Source organism: Quercus robur, chromosome 10 (genome assembly GCF_932294415.1).
Source record: "Quercus robur chromosome 10, dhQueRobu3.1, whole genome shotgun sequence".
NCBI lineage: Eukaryota > Viridiplantae > Streptophyta > Magnoliopsida > Fagales > Fagaceae > Quercus > Quercus robur.
The window spans coordinates 31409300-31430588 of NC_065543.1; the positions used below are offsets into that span (position 1 = coordinate 31409300).

Below are 21289 nucleotides of genomic sequence, written 5' to 3' on the forward strand. Positions count from 1 at the left end.
AAATCATATCATGTTAATTTTTTCAATGTATTGTATGAGTTAACGACTAGTTACACAATAATATTAAATAATATAGTAGCCTACACGACAAATTTGGGTGATGAACCTATTAGTTAGGATGATATAAACTCAAATATCCTAGATTTAATCCACTTCAATCGGTTTATGAGGTTTTTGGGATGTTTCATAAATAGTCTAACTAATAAAAGATAATGATACCAATTCCTTATATTAAAAAAAAAAAAAAAATGATTAAAAAAAAAAAAACAGCAACTTTGTCAGGTTATCTTAAAGACAAGATTGATTCGGGTTCCAACAGCTAATGACCCACGCGTCTCTCCTAATTTTTGAGGTTGCATTCTCAGGAGTCTGTATTTTACACTCTACTTCAATCCTAAACCCTTGAGTCCAGATAAATAACATATATATAAGTCTAGCTCCTTGTATACTTGTACTATCTCTCTCTCTCTCTCTCTCTCTCTCTCTCGTATTGTTGCGGCTTTTCCTAAGACTGCTCTTACATCCAAACGAGAAACTGCTTTCTCCTTTCTCCTTTCTCTAAAATCTTTTCCTTGAAACAATTCTCTGTCTTATATATCTCTGTTTTCCATTGGTTTATTTCTGTTGTGCAAAAATCCAAATGGCTTCCCCAGAAGCCAAGGCCTAGCAATGGATATTTGGGTTCCATAGTTGCAAAATGCTTTCCACGTTAAGGTCAGTTTTCATTCCTATATTGGTTTTTCTCATCTGGGTATCTGTTAAATTGTTTGTTTATTGCTTTTTTTGCCCTTTTTCCTCGGCTGGGTTTTTTGAATTTGTCCGTTTAATAGTAGAACTAGGACAATTTCTTTGTTGTTTTTGTAAGGGTTTGTAGGAAATGAGTGTTCCTGTGCTTATATGCTTGTTCTTTTTACCTGTCTGTGGTATTATTATTGGGTTTTGTCAGAGATAAACTTTTATGTGATCCAATTACTTGCCATTGATATGTGTATTTGATTGTGAAACTAGGGATTTTTGGAGAAGGCACAGGAGGAAGGCTTTTGTTACAGTTGGAGTTTTAGGAAGTGGGTATTTCTTGTATAAACTGTATGATGCTCACAGGCACAAGCTTGCTGAGCTGGAGAGAGAACTCGCAGATGAGCGGGAAGGCGAAAGATTCATTAAGGCCCAGTTAAGAGAAATGCAATCTCATCATGTTTTTGTTTCATTGGTATCATGAACATTGTATTTCCAGAAGTATGTGTATTTTTGGTTTCTAATATTGTTGATTTCTTTGTTGATATTGATAGAATGCAAGCCCATTTTGAGAATATTCAAAGAATAGCTGATACGACAACGTTGCCTCATGCAATGCATCATTTAAGTAGTCGGATAGCAGAAGAGTTGGACCTTTCTCAGCTTCTTGAGAGGCTCCAGAATGCGAAGAATCAACCAAACAGTTTGACGCATTCAGAGAAAATTGAACTGTGGGATAGACTCAAAATTATAAGTATGAATATATTATTATTTTATATATATATATATATATATATTATTGTGCTTGTAACATACTAGCTTCTAGGTTTTCTTTAATCTCACTGTCTCAAGGATATTATGATTAACCTAGCAAGTATTGGACATAACATTTTCTTAGGTTTTACAAGGATGGTGTTGTCCCTTTGGGCAATGACAATGCTGAGCTTATACATTAGAGTTCAGGTCAACATATTGGGGAGACATTTATATATTGATACTGCACGTGGTTTTGAAAGCTCCTATTTCCCTGTAAGAGCCTGCTGCCTTTTCCATTTTTATATTAAATTATTTATCCAAACACTTAACACTTAATTTTGTTCATCAGAGCTTCTGGTATCTATAATTATGTGTACATTTTGTTCTAGCTGGACACATTTTGCAAATCCTTACAGAATTATTCTCAACTTATGTAATCTAGCACAACTGATTTCTTTGCTTATGGAGAAGTTATCTTCCTATAATGATATAATCATCCTTGCTATTTTTTTTATTAAGTAACAAGAAATATAGTGTTTAGATTATCAATTAATAGTTGGGTTGTGGACTTCAACTTTCATGGCTAAACTATTTCCTTTAGCACTGTCCATTGAGACTTCACCATATGCCTGAAATAGTTTCAGTCCTTTCACGTTTGTATGTAGTCATTTCTTGATACTCATCCATCATATGCATATAGTATAAACATTTAGAATAATTTAAATTAGTAACATTGCTATAAATGGTGGGTTAATTATGGATTTTAAACTTTCTAAAATGTAGTATTTTACTAAAAGTTGAATATAGTACACGTAATTTACTTTCTGTAGAAAGGTTATGTAGGGTGGATTGGGGAAATTTTTTTATGCGTGCTTGTGAGCTTTAGGATAGTAGCAGTTATAATCTTGGGGTTTACCATGGTGAAAGCAAGGATTTAGATTTTTCATATCGAATCAGGGTTTAAAAAGTTTGAATTTTGGTGGTTGAAACAGAGGACCACATGGAAATCCCTTGATCACTTGCTGCTTCATTGAGCTCTGGCCAAGGAGTTGTGGTCTTTTGCTTTTGTGATCTTTGGGATTAAATGGGTGATGCCTTAGAAGGTGTTTGATGTGATTTTCTGTTGTAAAGAAATGTATGGAAGGCAGAGAAATGGAGCAACTAGGAGTGCTGTTTGGCTTTGCTTTATGTGAACGGTTTGGAAGGAGAGAAATAATCTTACCTTCAACAGCATTGAGTCATCTACTCTTGATTTGAAATCCATATTTTTTTCCATAAGTTATATGAATAGTGTGTTTGGCACCTCCACCTTTCTGAATGCTAAAAAAAATGTAGATTTTCTTGATGATACTTCATTGCAGTTCTGTTGGAGTATCCTTTGTATATTTTATACTTAGGTTTCTCCTCTTTGTAATAATCTTTTATATTTAAAAAAGGTTGTACCCAGTGTTCAAAGCTCACACTTTTGTGGGGTTTTGGAGAGGTCATGGCAAGCAGCTTTACCCCTAATTTTTTTGGAGAGGCTGATTCATGAAGTCAAACCTGTGTACTGCTGTTTTTGGTGGATAAATGGTTATAGAAATTCTAAGTAGCAGCAAAAATAGGTATTTTTTGGCTGGTTTGATATTATTTGGTTGCTGACAGGTAGAAAAATATATGGGGTGAAATCTTTCTATATGCTGGTTAGTACTGGTGACGTGCAATACTTCCCGTGGAAAAGTACATGAAAGGTTAAAGTTCGTCTTAAAGTATTGTTCTTTACGTGGGCTGCAACATTGGGGAAGATTCTTTCTCTTTCTCCCTATTGGTAAGTTACAGAAGCACCCGGTGGGTCTTTAAACCACAAACTCACTCTCCATCCCATTGTTATGGGAGGAAAAGTGCTAGTTGCTCATTGGCTTGGGGAAGATTTTTACATTGGATAATCTAAGAAGAAGAAGAGTGATGCAAGACAAAATAAAAGTAACAAGAAAAGTAAATGATGAGGACAACACACCTTATTAGATTGGATTTCTTATGTAGTCAGATTAGTTTAGGATTCCTGTGTTAATTTTGAGATTAGATAGGTATTAGTATTTGAGTTCAGTTAGGATTAGTTTTGGTATGTTGTTATCTCTTTATCTCTTTATTTCCTGGAAGCTCTAGCTCTATATAAAGGCTTTAGGTAGTTTATGTTTGAATAGAGGATTGATTGATTAATGATATTCAGATTGGAGATTTTCCAATAGTTGGGTGCTGAAACCTGATACCTTAGGTGCTGATGCCTAAGTTTTGCTTGGTGCTAATTCCAAGCGACCTCAAAGTGCAGATTCTTAGGGTTTATTTTTACTTTTCCTATTACTTTTATTTTGTCCTGCATCAATTTTGGTATCAGAGCCAAATTGATTCATTTAAAAAAAAAAAAAAATCCTTGCTGTGTTTTCTCATTCCATCAAACCACAATACCAACACAAAAGCCATCTGCCATAAAGAAAACCCTTATCTGGAAAACCCATAACCCACACAGTCAGATCAGACCCATAAGAAGTCAACGCTGCTGTTAGCCTCCATCACCAGCAGCGGACCCCATCGCAATGGCAATTTCAAGTTTCGCCATCCAACACCTCGATGACGACAATCCAGCCTTTAGATCACCATCTGTTGCCCTGTTCCAATCGCGACACGAAACCATCTCCATCGACCCTTGAGCCCAACCCTTGTCAATGCTGCACCGCTGGAAGCCTTCACCTTGTGTGCCACCACTGGACCAAGCTTCAGCGCAGATCCGACCGCTCCATGCCACTCCTTTGACCAAGACCCACTGCGAGGGACTATCAACTCGAGCCACCTTAGACCCATCTACTGCTTTGAAATTTCTGTTTATGAGTACACACACAGAAAAGAAAGAGACTCGCCTGCCTTTAATTCATACGTGGTAGCCTGCCCAGTGGACCCACACAAGTTTAAATATTCTGGTTCAAAATTTTTGTCAATATGTTCTCTACGTGCTTGGTTAACATACCTTTCACAAACAATACTTGAACCTAACCTTTTTGTTTATCTTATACTTGAACCTCACCATTCTGTTTTTCATTTTTAATTGCTGGTCCAAAAAAAAAAAAGCACCCATTTCTTTGACCACATTTGTGCCCATTTTTTTAAAAAAAAAGTGTTTCAAAATTCTTCAAAGAAGCAAAACCTTATTATTAATTGTTGAGTTATTCTTAATCAGTTAAAAAAAAAAAAATCAATACTTTGAGCAAAAGTACTAGATTTCTATTTTAGCCCATGACTAATTTTCCTACTCCATTTGGTTAGATTTTGTTTTATATTGGACATCAAATTGCTAGGGATTTGTTTACTAGTCTCACTTGCATTCACATGTAGAATACCCTTTGCATGTATATACGTTGTGGTTGCATTGTGTCAAGTTTCAAGTCACAATCTACTTCCAAATCCCAATTTAGTTTTGAGTCTAGTTTCGAGTCCAAGCTCACCATGGAACCAACGGAACCAACCTTTGGGGATTTAATGAAAGTTCTCCAAGACCTATCCACTCAAGTAGAATCAGTAGAGGCTTCCCTCCAAAGGAATGAGAATGAAATTGACCATGAGGGTACACCACCCTGTAGGCGAGGTTATCGTAATCATAATGACCATAGGGATGTTAGGGAAACTAAAGAGAGGATATTAAAAGTGAAAATAGAAGCACCTACCTTTGATGGTCATCCTGATCCATGGGCTTTCATTGATTGGTTGTGCCAAATGGAGCAATTTTTTGATTGGTATAATTGAGCTGAAGATAAGAAGGTTAGGTATGCAAAAATGAAACTAGTAGGTAGAGCCAACCTTTTCTAGGAGGACCTCGAAGATACCTTTAGGTGACGACATCAAACTCCCATCACTAATTGGCTAGAAATGAAAGATACGCTCTCTAGGAATCATCTTCCCCTAACTTATAAGAGTTCCCTCTTAGATGAATGGAATCGTCTAATGCAGGTACTAGTTCTGTGATAGAGTACATTGAGATGTTCAAAGAGTATAAGAGGCGATGTCAAATTGCTGAGGATGAGGTTGCAACATTCTGTAGGTTTAGGGATGGGTTAAATCCTAGCATATGAACGAATTGATCATCTAAGGAGTCACTTCCTTAGATCATTACTTTGAACTTGCTAGAAATTGTGAGTTAGCTTCTAGATCCCTGTTTGTGAGGTATCCTGAAATCCATAGTGTCACCACCAGCTCTACCTTCAAGTAGCAAGCCTCAACTCACCTTACCCCCTAGGCCTCAATTCACCTTACCCCCTCCCAAGCCCAACATAATTACTGCACCATTAGCTAAGGATGATAAAGGAAAAGGAGTAGTTGGTGAGCCATCAATGCTAGGTTCTCCCACCTACAATGCTTTAAATGTCAAGGCCTTGGTCATATTGCTGCTAAATGCCCCATTAAGGCCTTTATTATTCATGAAGAGAATAAAGAGGATGATATAGAAGAAGAAGTATATGAACCCAACATGGATGAAATCAATGTCATAGATGATGAATGTGAGGAAAAGAGATATTGGCTGCCTTGTAAGAGTAAGGGGTTCACGGTTAGTGCATACTACCATCTTCTTGTTGGCCATAGTGAGCAATTTTTCCCTTGGAAAAGCATTTGGAAGCAGAAGATCCCCTCTAGAGTGGCTTTTTTTGTCTGGACCACAGCCTTGGGGAAATGTTTGACTATTGACAATCTAAGGAAAAGAAAGGTTTGCATTTTGGATTGGTGTTATATGTGCAAGTGTAATAGTGAAAATGTTGACCATCTTTTCCTTCATTGCCCAGTTGCTTCGGAGTTATGGGATATGGTTTTTGGTTTATTTGGAGTGTGTTGGGTCATGCCTTTGTCTGTTGTTGGGCTCTTTGCTTGCTAGCAAGGTCGCTTTGGTCGCCACCGCAATGGAGTTATTTGGAAGGTCGTTCCTCTTTGTTTGATGTGGTGTATTTGGAAGGAGAGGAATAGTAGATGCTTTGAAGACATTGAGCGTGCTATGCCTGACCTCAAGCTTCTTTTCATCCGAACCTTACTTGAATGGTTCTCTGTGTGGAGAAAGAGAAAGAAACTAGGGGTGTGCAGAAAACCCACCGACCCGCCAAACCCGACCCGACCCACCGGGTTGGGTCGGGTTACCAAAAAAATTATTATAGCGGGTCGGGTTGGGTTTGGGTCATAAAATTACAAACCCGCCAAATCCGACCCGACCCACCCATATTTAATATATATTTAAAATATATTTTATACTTAATAATTAAAAAAAAAAAAAATCAATTGTAGGGCACTTTTATATATATATTTAAATATATATTATATATTTAATAATTTGCATTTCCTCAATTCCTTCTACTAATACTAATTTAATATATATATATATTATATAATTAATAATTTTTTTTAAATAACCAATTCTTCCTATCCTATATAAAAGCCAGTTAGTTCACACAAATTCTAATAAATTACTATTATTGTTTAGTCATTAGTGTTGAGCCTTCAAGGAGTTACATTGATACTAATCTTTAGGTTTTTTTTAATATATTAATATTTATATTTTTTTTTCTACTTAATTTAATAATAAATAAAAAATTGTCAAACCCATGGGTTCAACCCAACCCAACCTGACCCACGTGGGTTGGGTTGGGTTGGGTTGAATTTATGTGATGGGTTGGGTTGGGTTGAATTTTTTTTGACCCACCATGGTGGATTGGGTCAAAAAATTCCCTCAACCCGACCCAACCCGACCCATGCACACCCCTAGGAGAAACCATCCTTTTTCTATTTTGGATTTACTTGACTTTTGTAATTTTCGTTCTTGACTTGTTCACCCCTGTATACTCCCTGTGTGCTTGGGTGTCTCTATTTTTATTATCAATGAATTCTTATTACTTATCAAAAAAAAAAAAAAAAAAAAGAATGTGAGGAAAATCTTAAATTTGGTTGCATTCAAATAATACCACCTAACAAGCCCCATGAGAGTAGTCTAGAAAAGGCAAAGAGCGAGGATTCCATGTATTCCATTTCCCATGTCACCCAACTTGCATGTGAAAATTCCATCACTGAAAGCATGAGTCCATTTGAAGTCAAGCCTAGGAAGCCTTTAGGTACTCTCCCATTTTCACCCAATGATAGAACACTTGAGTCAGTAGGAACATGTAAGCATCATGAAGTAAGGAAGCAATTTTCAGCAAATGATAATCCCTATAAAATCCAAGCTAATTCAGACTGCATGAAATTTCAAGCAAGGGATTATGTCATGGTTCCAAGTAAGCAATTGCAAGCTTGTAGTACTGAATCACTCAAAATGTTGAAACATGGTGGACCAAATGCATGTCTTGTTGATTTTCAAACTGGTTACAAAAATGACTCCATCTTTAATAATGAGAATTTGGCTATTTATAAAGGTCCAACAATTTATTACCAACCGCATGATTTTGCTCAAATCCCTATGATTCATCCAACACCAACAACCATTTTGCCAGCATGTAAAGAAAATATTGATGCTATTTTGGATGAGCGGGTTATTTTCACTAGGGATGGAGAAATTCAATGCTTCCTAGTTCGCTGGAAGGGACGACCAATATCAGACTACACTTGGATCACAAGAAAGGAACTGCAGCAACCTAATCCTGATTTGCTAGAGTATTACTTAGAGTTATACTCGACGAGGTCGAGTCTTCCCCACCCCGAGAGAGTTGATGAGGACAACACAACTTATTAGATTGGATTTCTTATGTAGTTGGATTAGTTTAGGATTCCTTTGTTAATTTTGAGATAATATAGGTAGTATTTTGAGTTCAGTTAGGATTAGTTTTGGTATGTTGTTATCTTTTTTTTTATCTCTTTATTTCTTTTCTTTTTTTGATAGGTAATCAAAGCTTTACTGATAAGAAAAGTACAATGAGTTTATGATAGTAAACTCACTACACAAAAATCACTTTATTACTTAGAAGCTTGAGCTCTATATAAAGGCTTTAGGTAGTTTATGTTTGAATAGACGATTGATTGATTAATGATATTCAGATTGGAGATTTTCTAATAGTTGGGTGCTGATTCCTGACACCTTAGGTGCTAATGTCTAAGTTTTGCTTGATCCAAGCAACCCCTAAGTGCTAATTCTTAGGGTTTATCTTTACTTTTCTTGTTACTTTTATTTTGTCCTGTATCAGTAGAGATGAACCCTTAGAATCAGCACTTAGGGGTCGCTTGGATTTATCACCAAGCAAAACTTAGGCATTAGCACCTAAGGTGTTAGGAATCAGCACCCAACTATTGGAAAATCTCCAATCTAAATTTCATTAATCAATCGTCTATATTTTAAAACTTATTACAATTAAACTTATTACTTACCAAAAAAAAAAATACAAATATACCAGACTCTTATATAGAGCTAGAGCTTCTAGGAAATAAAGAGATAAAAGATAAAAACTAATGAAAACTAATCCTAACTAAAGTCAAATACTAATACCTATCTAATCTCAAATCTAATCCCTATCCAAATAAAAGTCTACTATTATCCAATTTCCTATAAGATAAATACAAAAATATGAAAATATAAATTCTAAAAAAAATTTGATTTTGCTTCTGCATCATACTCCCTTGGTTGGAGAAAACTCGACCTTGAGTTTTAAAGCTTTGAAGGATGAAAACTCTGGCACATAACACTTGCTGCGGTTGAGGAATTGTCTTTGGGAACATTGAAAATAGATAAACCTTGTATTCCACCTCATGAAACTTTTTTGGAATCACAAACTCAATATGTGGAATTGGTATGTCAACAATTTTGACCTCATGAAGCTGTAGATCTTCATGCATTATGGAGGATTCTTCAAGTATAGAAGCTTCTTGTTGTTGAGACTCTATAGTAGACTCTTTTGATTGCATGAACATTGAAACTTCAGTTGACACTTGCACTTCTTTATCAATATCAAGGTCTGATGGTACTTGATTTCCCTTCATTTGAGTAATTAAGTCTTCAACAGTTTTTGTAGACTTTCTAGGTCTTGGCGTATGGCAGATAATTCATGATAGACCTGAGCGTTGTTGCATTGCCTTATACTTGAGGCAGATACTTCATGATAGAACTGAGCGCTGTTGCATTGCCTTATACTGGTTCTTTGATCTTGTAAATTGCCATGAGAAGGTTGTTGTAGATCCTTGTGAAAATAATGTGGGAAATATTCAATACAAAGATCTTTCATTCTTTCTCTCGTAATTAGAGACCAGTGTCTTCGAAAGTGTAGGCTCTCATAATGATTCCAATACTCTAGAGCTCTACCAGCAATTCTCGTTTTGACATACCACATCTTTTATTTGTCATTTGATAAATGCACTTGTGCAAAAAATTTTTCCACCTCAAATATCCAAAATTTGAAAATCCATAAAAAATAGGTGGTTGGACTGCCACCATTGTGCACGAAAAGAACAAATCTCAACAGAAAATTGATAATTGAACCTGAAAATGCAGAGTGGAGGTGTCACTGGAATTGGCCATAGATTTGCACTGTATTCCACAGCTTCAAACTAATGTAGTGGGCTTCACAAGTTGGCTTTGGGCTTGATATGCTTTGGGCTTTTTTCTTTTTGGTGATGGGGAGGGATGGTTTTTTGAAGGGTGGGTTTTATCTTGCAGTGGTAATAAATGACGATGAAGTTTTTTTTTTTGAAAGTGGATCTTCTACTCTGATACCAAAATTGATGCAGGACAAAATAAAAGTAACAAGAAAAGTAAAGATAAACCCTAAGAATCAGCACTTAGGGGTCGCTTGGAATCAGCACCAAGCAAGCAAAACTTAGGCATCGGCATCTAGGGTGTCAAGAATCAGCACCCAACTATTAGAAAATCTCCAATCTGAATATCATTAATCAATCAATCGTCTATTCAAACATAAACAACCTGAAGCCTTTATATAGAGCTAGAGCTTCCTAGAAATAAAGATAAAAGGATAACAACTAATGAAAACTTATCCTAACTGAACTCAAATACTAATCCCTATCCAAAGAAAAGTCTACTATTATCCAATTTCCTATAAGATAAATACAAAAATCTGAAAATATAAATTCTAAAATAATTCTGGTTTTGCTACTGCCTCAAAAAGTAATTGTTGTAAAAAGGTGCTAATATGTCTAAGAGGTTGGAGAGACTGTTGGTAAATTATTGCTACACTATGATTGTGTTAGTGAGTTATGGTCTCTAGTGTTTTGTTTGTTTGGGGTGCAATAGCCTTTCAGGGTTCTTGATTTGTTGCCAAATTGGTCGGGGAGGTTTGCCAAACACAAAGTGGAGATATTTGGTATGCTTTGATTGGACATTGCATGTTGGTGCTACTTATGAAAAGTTCTAAGTTTTCAAAATTGAAAATCAAGATGAAAACATGTCTCTTATTTCCTGGGTGTATTATTATTCCTGGTTGGAGAAACTTGGTGTCAAATTTTGAAATGATAAAGAATAAGACTTCTTGAACCTGGAACTTGTGATAACTTTTATTTTGCTTTTCATAATGAAGAGTCTTTCTTTGCCACCATCCATTGAATTTATATGGTATAACAAGATCAATGATTTGGACTGGTTTGGAAACAAACTCATCATTTGCCTTGATGTTATGGTCATATGGCTCTAATCTATCTTAGCATCAGCATTTTCTTTCTTACTTTTGGCATCATTCAGTCCAATGTTGTGCTCTTGCTCTTGTGAAACTTTGTCAATATCATCTAACATTACTTCTTTTGTTTGAAGATGGAGCTAACTCTTGCTTTATGATGGTCTTGATTGAAATAATCACCAGTGTGTGCAGCTCCAATTGTGTGTATCATAGCTTTTGTCTGCATGGAACTAGTGTTCACAGTTTGAATACCATAATAGATATGTTGAGCTTCTTTTTGAATCCAAGTGACAAAATTCCTAATGACATTTGAATCTTTTGAGTAAATTGTGCAATCAATTTGGTGCCATTATAATTAATGAATAAGTTGATGGTTTAGAAGAAGATAGGATCTTTCACTAATATAAAACTAAAGTAGGCTATTCTCCCTCTCAAGTTCAGGAGAAAATTAGTTGGACTGAGATGTACATATATACCATGATAACAAAGTTATGCTCCATGAAATAGCTATATCACTATGGTAAACTTATTAAACTAAACCTTTAACGTTTTTCTCTGTATATTAGCTTTCCTCTCCTGTTGTTTTTTCAAACCGCTTTGCACATCTTTAAGTTCAGCCCATAGTTGTAACCCAAAACCATAGCCAACATGATCCAGGCATATACTGATTCCACCTTCAAGATGATTCCATCTTAATCTAAAATGTCTCCTAAAGTTGCTAAATATAATTTTGACAGAAATATCTGGGTTTCACATTATATAACCTGCTGCTTTTCATATTTGCAACCTGGAGGGAGGGTGGGGGTCATCTTGAATTATTTGGGATGGACCCCATGTCTTCCACTGCTCAGTTTTTTTTTTTAATAGGCAATAAGACTTTTATTGAAAAAAGTGTACATCATGTTCACGATGCTAAATACTCTTGATGCGGGAGATGAAAGAGAATTATTATTTAATATTATTTATGTTTGCAAGTCAATTGTATTTTTATGTTTTAGGTCCTAGTAGTTTATTGGGCTTTTAGTATTTTAATTTAGAAGTAAGGTTATTTTTATAATAAGGCAATTAGGGTTTCCTAGCCAGCAAGGGTATTTTTGTAATAAGGCAATTAGGGTTTCCTAGCTAATTAGAACTAGGGTTTAGTAATCCTTTATAAGCAACCTATTGTACTCCTTGAGGAGAGAGTTGATTTTTTGATGAATGATAACAATGGTCGTTTGGTCTTTCTTTGGTCTGGTGCTGACTCCAGGTCTACCCTAGGTGCTGACTTCTAGTGGTTTCCCCGCTTGGTGCTGACTCCAAGCAAGGCCTAGGTGCTGACTCCTAGGTTATATCTTTTATTTTTCCGTTCTTTCAATTTTGTTCTGGTTGTTCTGCGTCAGTTTTGGTATCAGAGCAAACACCGATCTGTTGAAGCATCACCGCAGGAAAGAACTAGAAAATATCACCCACAAAAAAAAAAAAAAAAAAAAAAAAAAAAAAAAAAACCCACAAGATCAACACCCACCGCCTCAAAACCCATCAACCACCAGCCGCCGAAACCCACAAGATCAACACCCACCGCCCCAAAACCCAACAGCCACCAGCCGCCGAACCCATTATCACGTCGACCACCGTCATGTCTCGTGCCGCCGCTGCCTTCCCTGTCGTCGCGCCACCAAAGTTGTCAACCCCTAGCCCCGCAAGCCCATCGCCGAGCAACCTTCTTTCAATTTAGAGATTCCGCTCTCTTTCATTAGTTTCTGTGGTTTCTTTTTCATAAGTCTGTACTTTGAGTCCGTGTCTTTCAATTTAGAGTCTTTCGTTTGACTTTCTTTTAAAGTCCGTGTCTGTAGCTTCTTCAATTTTAAGTCCGTGCACTGTATTTTATTATTTTGCAAAAAAAAAAAAAAAAAAAAAAAAAAAAAAGAAAAAGAAAAAGAAGAAGAAGAAGAAGTCTTGTTGCTGCCAGCCCATTGCACGTATAGGCCCCAAAGCTGTTATCCACAGTTGCTGCTAGCCCGTGACTATAGTACAGTAAGTTGGCCACTATCAAGGAGAAAATCACAGTAGCTATTTGTTGAGGCACTATTTTAGAGAATCATGGAAATATTAGAAGCACCTTATTTTGATGGTTATGAAACTTATCCACGAGATTTTGTCAACTGGATGAATGGGATGGAGCGATTCTTTGAGCAAGCAAATTTTGCAGATAACATAAAGGTTAGGTATGCCAAGTCGAAGTTAGTAGGTAAAGCACAGAGGTTTTGGGAGAATCTTGAACGTTTCCGCTATATGGATTATGAACCTGCCATTACTGTGTGGGAAGATATGAAAGAAAAGCTTTGTGATGAGTATTTGTCACCATACTATCGAGCTAAGTATCTACCCCAATCTCAGTGTGGTACTTTTCAAGTTGAAGCAAATGCGATGAATCCTCATCCTCATCCCATATCATGTCCTCAGTGCACTTTTGAACAATCTACCAAGGAATTATCTACCAGGAAAGCAACGGAATTAACTGTAAAGCCCATGAAAGAGATTCAAGACAGGATTGCTCAGATGAAGCAAATGAAGACTCAACCTGATTCAATTGGGAAACCAAGGATAATTGATCACAATGAACTTATTGCTGCCCCCATAGAAGACAACATTGGTGGTGATATCTTGGTTGTGGAGAATCCTCCAGCAACACCAAAGCCTAATGTTGACATAGACGTACATGCCTCGACAAGTGTTGCTTTAACAAGCGTGCAAGGAAATGAATCTATTGAAGAACAGCAAGGTGAAAAGATGGCGCCTAAAGAGAGTATTGTGTTAGAGGGTGAACATGATGTGAAAGTTGAAGTTGTTGAATGTGCTTCTGATCAACCCCCCACAGTCCTTGAAGATCTACATCTTGGTGAAGTCGAAGAGGTTGAAACCAAAGTGCTTCCTATGGCTCATAAGGTTCAAGAAGAGATTATACTGATTCCACACATTGATTTTATTATTCCAAATGAGTTTGATACGGTGGAATTCAAGGTTTTTCTTTTCCCTATGCTCCCTAAGGTGATTCCAAACTTGAAGCAAGTGTTGTTTGTCAGCATCCTAATCCTTCAATGCTTTAAAACTCGAGGTTGAGTTTTCTCCAACCAGAGGAGAATGATGCGGGAGATGAAAGAGAATTATTATTTAATATTATTTATGTTTGCAAGTCAATTGTATTTTTATGTTTTAGGTCCTAGTAGTTTATTGGGCTTTTAGTATTTTAATTTAGAAGTAAGGTTATTTTTATAATAAGGCAATTAGGGTTTCCTAGCCAGTAAGGGTATTTTTGTAATAAGGCAATTAGGGTTTCCTAGCTAATTAGAACTAGGGTTTAGTAATCCTTTATAAGCAACCTATTGTACTCCTTGAGGAGAGTTGATTTTTTGATGAATGATAACAATGGTCGTTTGGTCTTTCTTTGGTCTGGTGCTGACTCCAGGTCTACCCTAGGTGCTGACTCCTAGTGGTTTCCCCGCTTGGTGCTGACTCCAAGCAAGGCCTAGGTGCTGACTCCTAGGTTATATATTTTATTTTTCCGTTCTTTCAATTTTGTTCTGGTTGTCCTGCGTCAACTTTGAATAAGAAACAAATATAACAAGTTCAAGAACTAAAGCTAACAGATTGTAAGAATTCAAAAATTGAAACATAATGCGTAAGACCCCAAATACGAGCCCACTAAAACAAACTACCGAAGAGAAGAGATTTTAAGAGGTCTGAGGGTTTTTCATTGCCTTTGAAGGCGCGAATATTACGTTCCTACCAAACTAACCACATTAAACATGCCTGGACCATATTTCATATAGTTGATAGGTGCTTTCCAAACCAATTTATCCAAGCAAAAAGAAGAGTGCTACCCACTGAATCCCAAACACCTCAAAAACTGCACTCCATAAAGCATGGAAAACTTACACTGGAGTAGAAGCAACACCTGTTAACCAGGGACTGACCTCTCTTAACTAGATTATCAATGGTGAGTATCCCACCCCTAGCTGCTGTCCATAAAAAGAAAGACACCCGTTTAGGCACCTTTGCCCACCAAATGCACTCCCAAGGAAACACATCAGTGAGAGGACCAGACAACAGCTTATAGTAAAAGCGCACATCAAACACATCAGTCTTAGTCAACTTCCAAATCAGATTATCATCCCCTTCACCCCTCGGCATAGAGGAATAAAGAAGCTCAGAAAAAGAACAAACATAAGCTGCCACCTTTTATGGTTCTGATTAAGCTGCTTTATCTTTGTGGCCTTACATTTATCTGTGGGCCTTTAGTGGCATGTTGTTATCGGTTGCTGCCAATCATCACTTGGTTCCCTTGATGATACTGCTCATGACTGGCATGTTTACATTTGCCTTAATAGGTCTATTAGCCAGCAGTTGCAGAAGCAGTAAATATTGGTTTGGATTCTTGTTTAGTGTAACTGAGTTTACAATGGACATCAGCGGATCTTGCCTGAATGCCATCATACAAACATGGTGCTGCTTTTTTGAAGCTTGGAATCTGCTATGCTGTAGACAGACTCCATACATTACCCAGATTTATAGTTGTTATCTGCCATTTAAAGGGCATTTAAACCTGAGAACTAACAAACCAAAGACCTATAAAATTATACAGCTATGAAATATCAAAGAAAAGAATGATTGATTAAGCAAATGGATTGGATAAAATTTCATTAGGAATTTATCATTTTGAATATTTGAAGTAATTATATGCTTATTGATAGCTTTGGAGGCACCTAATTAGGTATACACTCAGCTACTAATATCATCAACCCCATGCACAAAACCTTGGACCTGACAAACTGAATGGAGTTCAGTAGTTGGGTAAATGAGGTATTATGGCAGAGGGGCCTTTTACATTAATGATTTTGGATGTAGTTGATGGCTGATATGACTACATAAATTGCTAACAATTTACTTATGTTGAAGATATGCAGTATTAGATATATGGTGGAAACGAAGATAGCAGCTCATTTCTATGTACAGGCGTACAAATTTGTATTTTAAAATCTTTGCATCTGTTGAACTTTGTAATTCTCAATTAAACATTTATTTCTTTGAAATGCATGATTTATAAGATTTTGTATATTCCCATTACCATTCTTTCTTATCATCATCCAATGCAAATATATAATGGGTATTATGGCTAATTATTTAATTAGTAATATGTTAGCATTATAGACTAATCACATTGGATCTGTTACATGCTAATTCTTGTAAATCTTTCTGTGACCTGAAGTGGGATTTCCTCTTCTCTAAAAGTGGTCCTTTTTGTTCTTTTATACAGGAGAATGCTGATATGATTGACCGAGATGATGAGCAAAAGTTTCTGGCTAGTGCTGATTTTCTCTCGAACTATGGTCTGCCTGCCTTGATGTCAGATATGCAAGCAGCAGCAACAGAAATTCTCAAGGGGTAAGGTACCATTTACCATCTTAAGAGTCCACAAGTTATTGTATGGCAACCTGACAATCAGCTGAGATTTTATTTGTTAATTCAATCATTTGGTTGATGGAAAATTACCAGATGTACTTCTTTCCTCCTTTAATCAAGAAAAGGAAGAAAAAGCTGGTAAAATAGAAAATAATAATAATAAGATGAACCTAATTAGACAATCGTTCTAGGTAAAAGAACAAAAAAATTGAGATGAAAATAATTGGCATATCTGTTCTTTGTAGTGGTCAATATCAAAGAATAATGTCAAGACATAGTTGATTTGTAGACATGTAATCTTGTCAATTGGTTTTCTGAATTTGGAACCGTATATGGGAATCAGCCTCTCCAATAAGTTGGGGGTAAGGATGCTTACCATAACCTCTCCCAAACCCCTCATAAGTGGGAGCTTTGTGCATTGGGTATGACCTTTTTTATATGGTTATCACTTATCAATATGCCAACATCAGACAATCTAGGCTAATTCTGGCCTCTTTTAACATTTCATCTATCATGTGGTGACCCTTGGGTCCCTGCTTTTGCTGAAGCACGTTGGACTGGCCTCCAAGTAACTTACCCTGAAAATCTATGATATTCCTGCTGACTGCAAAAGTTACTGAAAAACAAGGTTCATAAACTATTGGCAATAATTGGATATCAGTGAAATCATGTAAGACGCTATGTGTCAAAGAAATCTTATAAAATTAACTGTCAGAAATGCCAATGAGTTCCAGCTAAAATGAAACATCATTCTCCTTTTAGAATTGATGGAAGGTGAGGTTGTGGGTTCAAAATCCACTGTATGCAAGTGTAACTTACCAGTAAAATTATAATTAATAATTTGGAAACGTTTTATGTGCAGAAAGCAGTTGAAGGATTTCTTCAACTCTACAGTACTTCATGAAACTATCAGGCAGATACTTGACAGGTTCATGAACATTGGAAGCCCCCATCACTGGGTAAGCTACATCATGCCTGAGGATGCTAGATTCGACAGACTAGCCACAGCTTCCAGCAGTGACAGCAAAATTCTTTCTGATGTTACTAAATTTGAGGAACTTATGGTGGAGACGGGGGCAGTATTGACAAGGTATCTTTATTATTTCTAACAATTTATGCATATGGTTATAGAACTTAAGAAAAAAAGGTGGCGATGATTTGCATGATCCCCTAGCATAAAGTTGTCAATCAATATGGCTTTAGTGCACTAGTTAACAGTAGGAAGAAAATATAGGAAGAAGATCCGTCTCCCTTGTCAAAAGTAAAGATATGAAGTTTTTTCAATTCAATACTTTCCCCTTCCAAATTCCCTCTTTGGCTTTTATAAATTCAGGATCTGCTTGGAAACAAGCATGGTAGAAGAGAAGAAATTGTCAAAAACCTATAAATGGCTCCTCTCTTTTTTTCATCTTTTGTTGAAACAACAAAGGTCTGAGTGAACTTTGTGCACATTTTCTTCCATCCTTCCCCACCCCCAAGAATTAAAGTTTAATTCAAGTGATAGCACACTGGTAATGGCATCATTTATAGTATCTCATGTCCATGGTTCGAACTTCATCTCCCTCTCCCCTACTATCTAATCTATAATAAAAAAAGGTTTTATTTTGATGTTTTCCGTCCTTGAAGAATCTTCCAAATATTCAGCTAAAATTATTGTTTTGGTTTTTCTTTCAGCAGTTGGGGACTGAAATATGAAGGATGTCTAAACAGAATTTAGGCTTCAAATTAATCTTTGCTATGATTTTTCTTGCAGTGCGGAATTTGGGAGTGTAGTTGATATATCATTAAAGGCAGTGCTGGATGCTCTAGTAGAGGATGTGGGGGCTCAGTCTGGAGGCAGTCTAGCATCAGGGATGCCACTGGCCAAGCTTCTGTCACTAGTTACGCAAATGGGTCCCTTGCTTCTCTACGAGCCTAGTAAAAACCGGTTCATCCAAATTATTCAAAGCGATCCGGAAATTGAAATCTTTTTCTCTCTTCTTTATGCAAACATGCCTCCCTCATAGATTAGTGAATAGTTAGCGAGCATAAATTATAGTTACGACGTTTTGAGTTTGTTACAAGGAAATCATCATCACATGAGGTTGTATGAGTTGGTTTTGGTTTGCCAAACCTTGGCTGTGTTTGATGATGTTTATGCTCCATTCCACAGTTCATGTTAAATCATGCAAATGGCATTTGACAAATAGGAGACATGGGGAATTCAGATAAGACGGACTAAAAGTTGAGTTACACAGATCATTAGACAAGTTCAAATTTTTCATGTCTTATATTGTCTTGAATGATATGCATATGAAGCCGTTTGGTTGTGGTATTTCTGTCTATTCAAAACTGGTGGACGTGAACTGGCTCTTATGTGAGAGATGTCAAGAAAGCTGTGAAGAACCCCCAGAAACAGGAACTCTTATGTGTAGTCCTTTGGGGGAATAATTTTCAAGGTATTCTTTGTTGTATAAACCCAGTCACAAATAAATTGTACTAGAATTTATGCTCTTTGTTAAAAATAAAAACCTGGAGTAAATTCAATAGACTGTTTAAGAAAATTATAACTAACTGGTGGATGATAAACATGCTTATGTGGGTTCCCAACTGGTAAAGTCTTTTATTATTTAATATCAAATTAAAATTGAATTTCATCTGTACAAAGATTGAAACATAATAGCAAATTACAATCTTGACTTTATTATCATGAAACGGATGCCATAGATTTAATATTATCATATCTTTAAAAAAATTGAAAATTTTATTTTATGAATATTTTGATAATTTATTCAGTTTGAAATATTTATTATAAATTAATGTTTTTTTTCCCAACATTAACAGTAGTGTTAAGTTGTTAACAGACGACCAGATGATAAAATCTCAACAGCAAATTATGAGTTTTGGTAGGAGTTTATATATAGATGGGATATTTCCACCTAATAGATCAGTAATATATATTATTATTGGTTTGAAATTTGAATACTCCAAAAAATTTAACCGTTAATACATTTGAATTTATCACATGTACAACAAATAGATTCTACTCGTCACTCAAAATTTAAAAGAAAGTATTTGATTTTTAATATTTAAAAAACGTTTTTATGATAAAATAAAAATAAAAAGTGATTAAATTAAAAGTAAACTAAAGTTTAATAGATTTTCATAAATTTATAGATTTTAAGTTCAATCCACCACAATATTAATTCATAAGGATTTTGGGGTGTCTCATAGATAGAGAGGAGAATAGTTTAGCAAAAAATTGGAACACCACTTTCTTATGATAAAAAAATTGACATATTTTGGCTAAGGATGATTCTTTTCTTTTAGTAGACAGTGAGTGAAGAACGAATTAAGCCCAAAGTTATTTAAAAAGATAAAATATACCTCCAAACTAGTTTTGAACTATCTCATTTAATCTATATTAAGCCCAAAGTTATTTAAAAAGACAAAATATAACTCCAAACTAGTTGTAGGGGCCTTTTTTTGTGTATGGTGTATTGGGCTTGGGCTGCCTCTCGCGGTAATGGACTCGAATATTTCTGAGTAAGGGAGTTGGGGCCGGTCCAATTGTAACTCAACTTGGGCCGGTTTGTGCACAAACTTATGCCTTGTTTGCCGAGAGTAAACTTACGGCAAGCAGAATTGTTGCAGATGAGTTACGGCAGACATATATAATAATAATAATAATAACATGATATTCTTGACTATTTAAACAAATGGCTATGTAATTCCTATTTATAAAACATGATTACAGTCATGATAATGTCAATCACAGAGAAAAGTGAAGAAAATAATACGAGCTAATCAAATGGGCATAAATCAAGTTTTAAGCTTAGTCTGCCGAAACAAAGCCAAAGAGGGGAGAACGCCTCTTCTCAATGCAAATAATCTCCTAGGAAAAGAGATCCTACTGTGGGGATTAATGGCTTTGAGGGAGTAGGACCTGAATGGTTATTGCCCAAAAGGAAAGAGTCATTGTTTACGTTTTGGAAGAAAGCAAGATTTGAAGGGGGAGAGAGGGAAACCGATCTATTGGTGTATGCCCATTGAACTAACTCTCTTTTTTCCTTAGTTTCCTTTCTTTTCTTCTCTGTTTTCTTTCTTATCTTTTTTCTTTTCTTCTTACTCTGTTTTTTCTTTTCACTTCGTAAAAATGCTCTGTTTTTCGACCCCTTTTTCAGGGCACGACAAGGGCCTTTTTATAATGCCTGCCATGACCAAGGTTTTACCATTTTGCCCCTTAACCGCCTTTATCTGGTCTGGGTGTACTTGTCGACCACCAGAGGTGTGTGCCACTCACTCTTGCCAGATAGAGGCAGGTTTCATTTCTCCGTCTACCGTAGCACCTATTTCCTGCCATGGTATAAATGTTTTCTCTCTCTACTCTCAAGGCATGCACCCAACGGTTCCCCCTCAAACTTGCCTCTTTTAGGTGGTCTGTCATCCCAGCAGAACGTACCTCCCAAAAGGGCTTGGGTAGGAGCCGCAAATAGATCATTTCCCCTCTCCCCACCACCAAACCATACCCCCTTTACCTCTTACCTCTGGCCCATGGCCCCACCACGTCATATATTGGCTGGGTACAGGCTGGTGGTGCCTGGGCCTTGTGCGTGCTTCCCTTTCAGATATGTCCAAGAGTCTGCCTGCTGCTCATGCGTCTGCCGTGATCTGGAGACTCTCCGTCTGTGTTTTCTGACCTTTCATGTGGGTCTTTCTTTGGTTTCCCGCTCCATTCAGGAGCTGGGCTTTGTATGATGATG

General features: G+C 36.4%; 1 protein-coding gene across 1 annotated transcript; it reads left to right on the forward strand.

The window, feature by feature from the left end:
• Positions 1 to 318: 318 nt before the first annotated feature.
• On the forward strand, positions 319 to 19073 carry LOC126701434 (peroxisome biogenesis protein 3-1-like). Its single transcript, XM_050399523.1, has 7 exons — positions 319 to 714; positions 1009 to 1170; positions 1290 to 1489; positions 1634 to 1764; positions 16402 to 16529; positions 17410 to 17637; positions 18301 to 19073. Exons 1-7 carry the CDS (start codon positions 698 to 700, stop codon positions 18551 to 18553), a joined length of 1119 nt encoding a protein of 372 aa, XP_050255480.1. The 5' UTR covers positions 319 to 697; the 3' UTR covers positions 18554 to 19073.
• The last annotated feature ends 2216 nt before the right edge of the window (positions 19074 to 21289 follow it).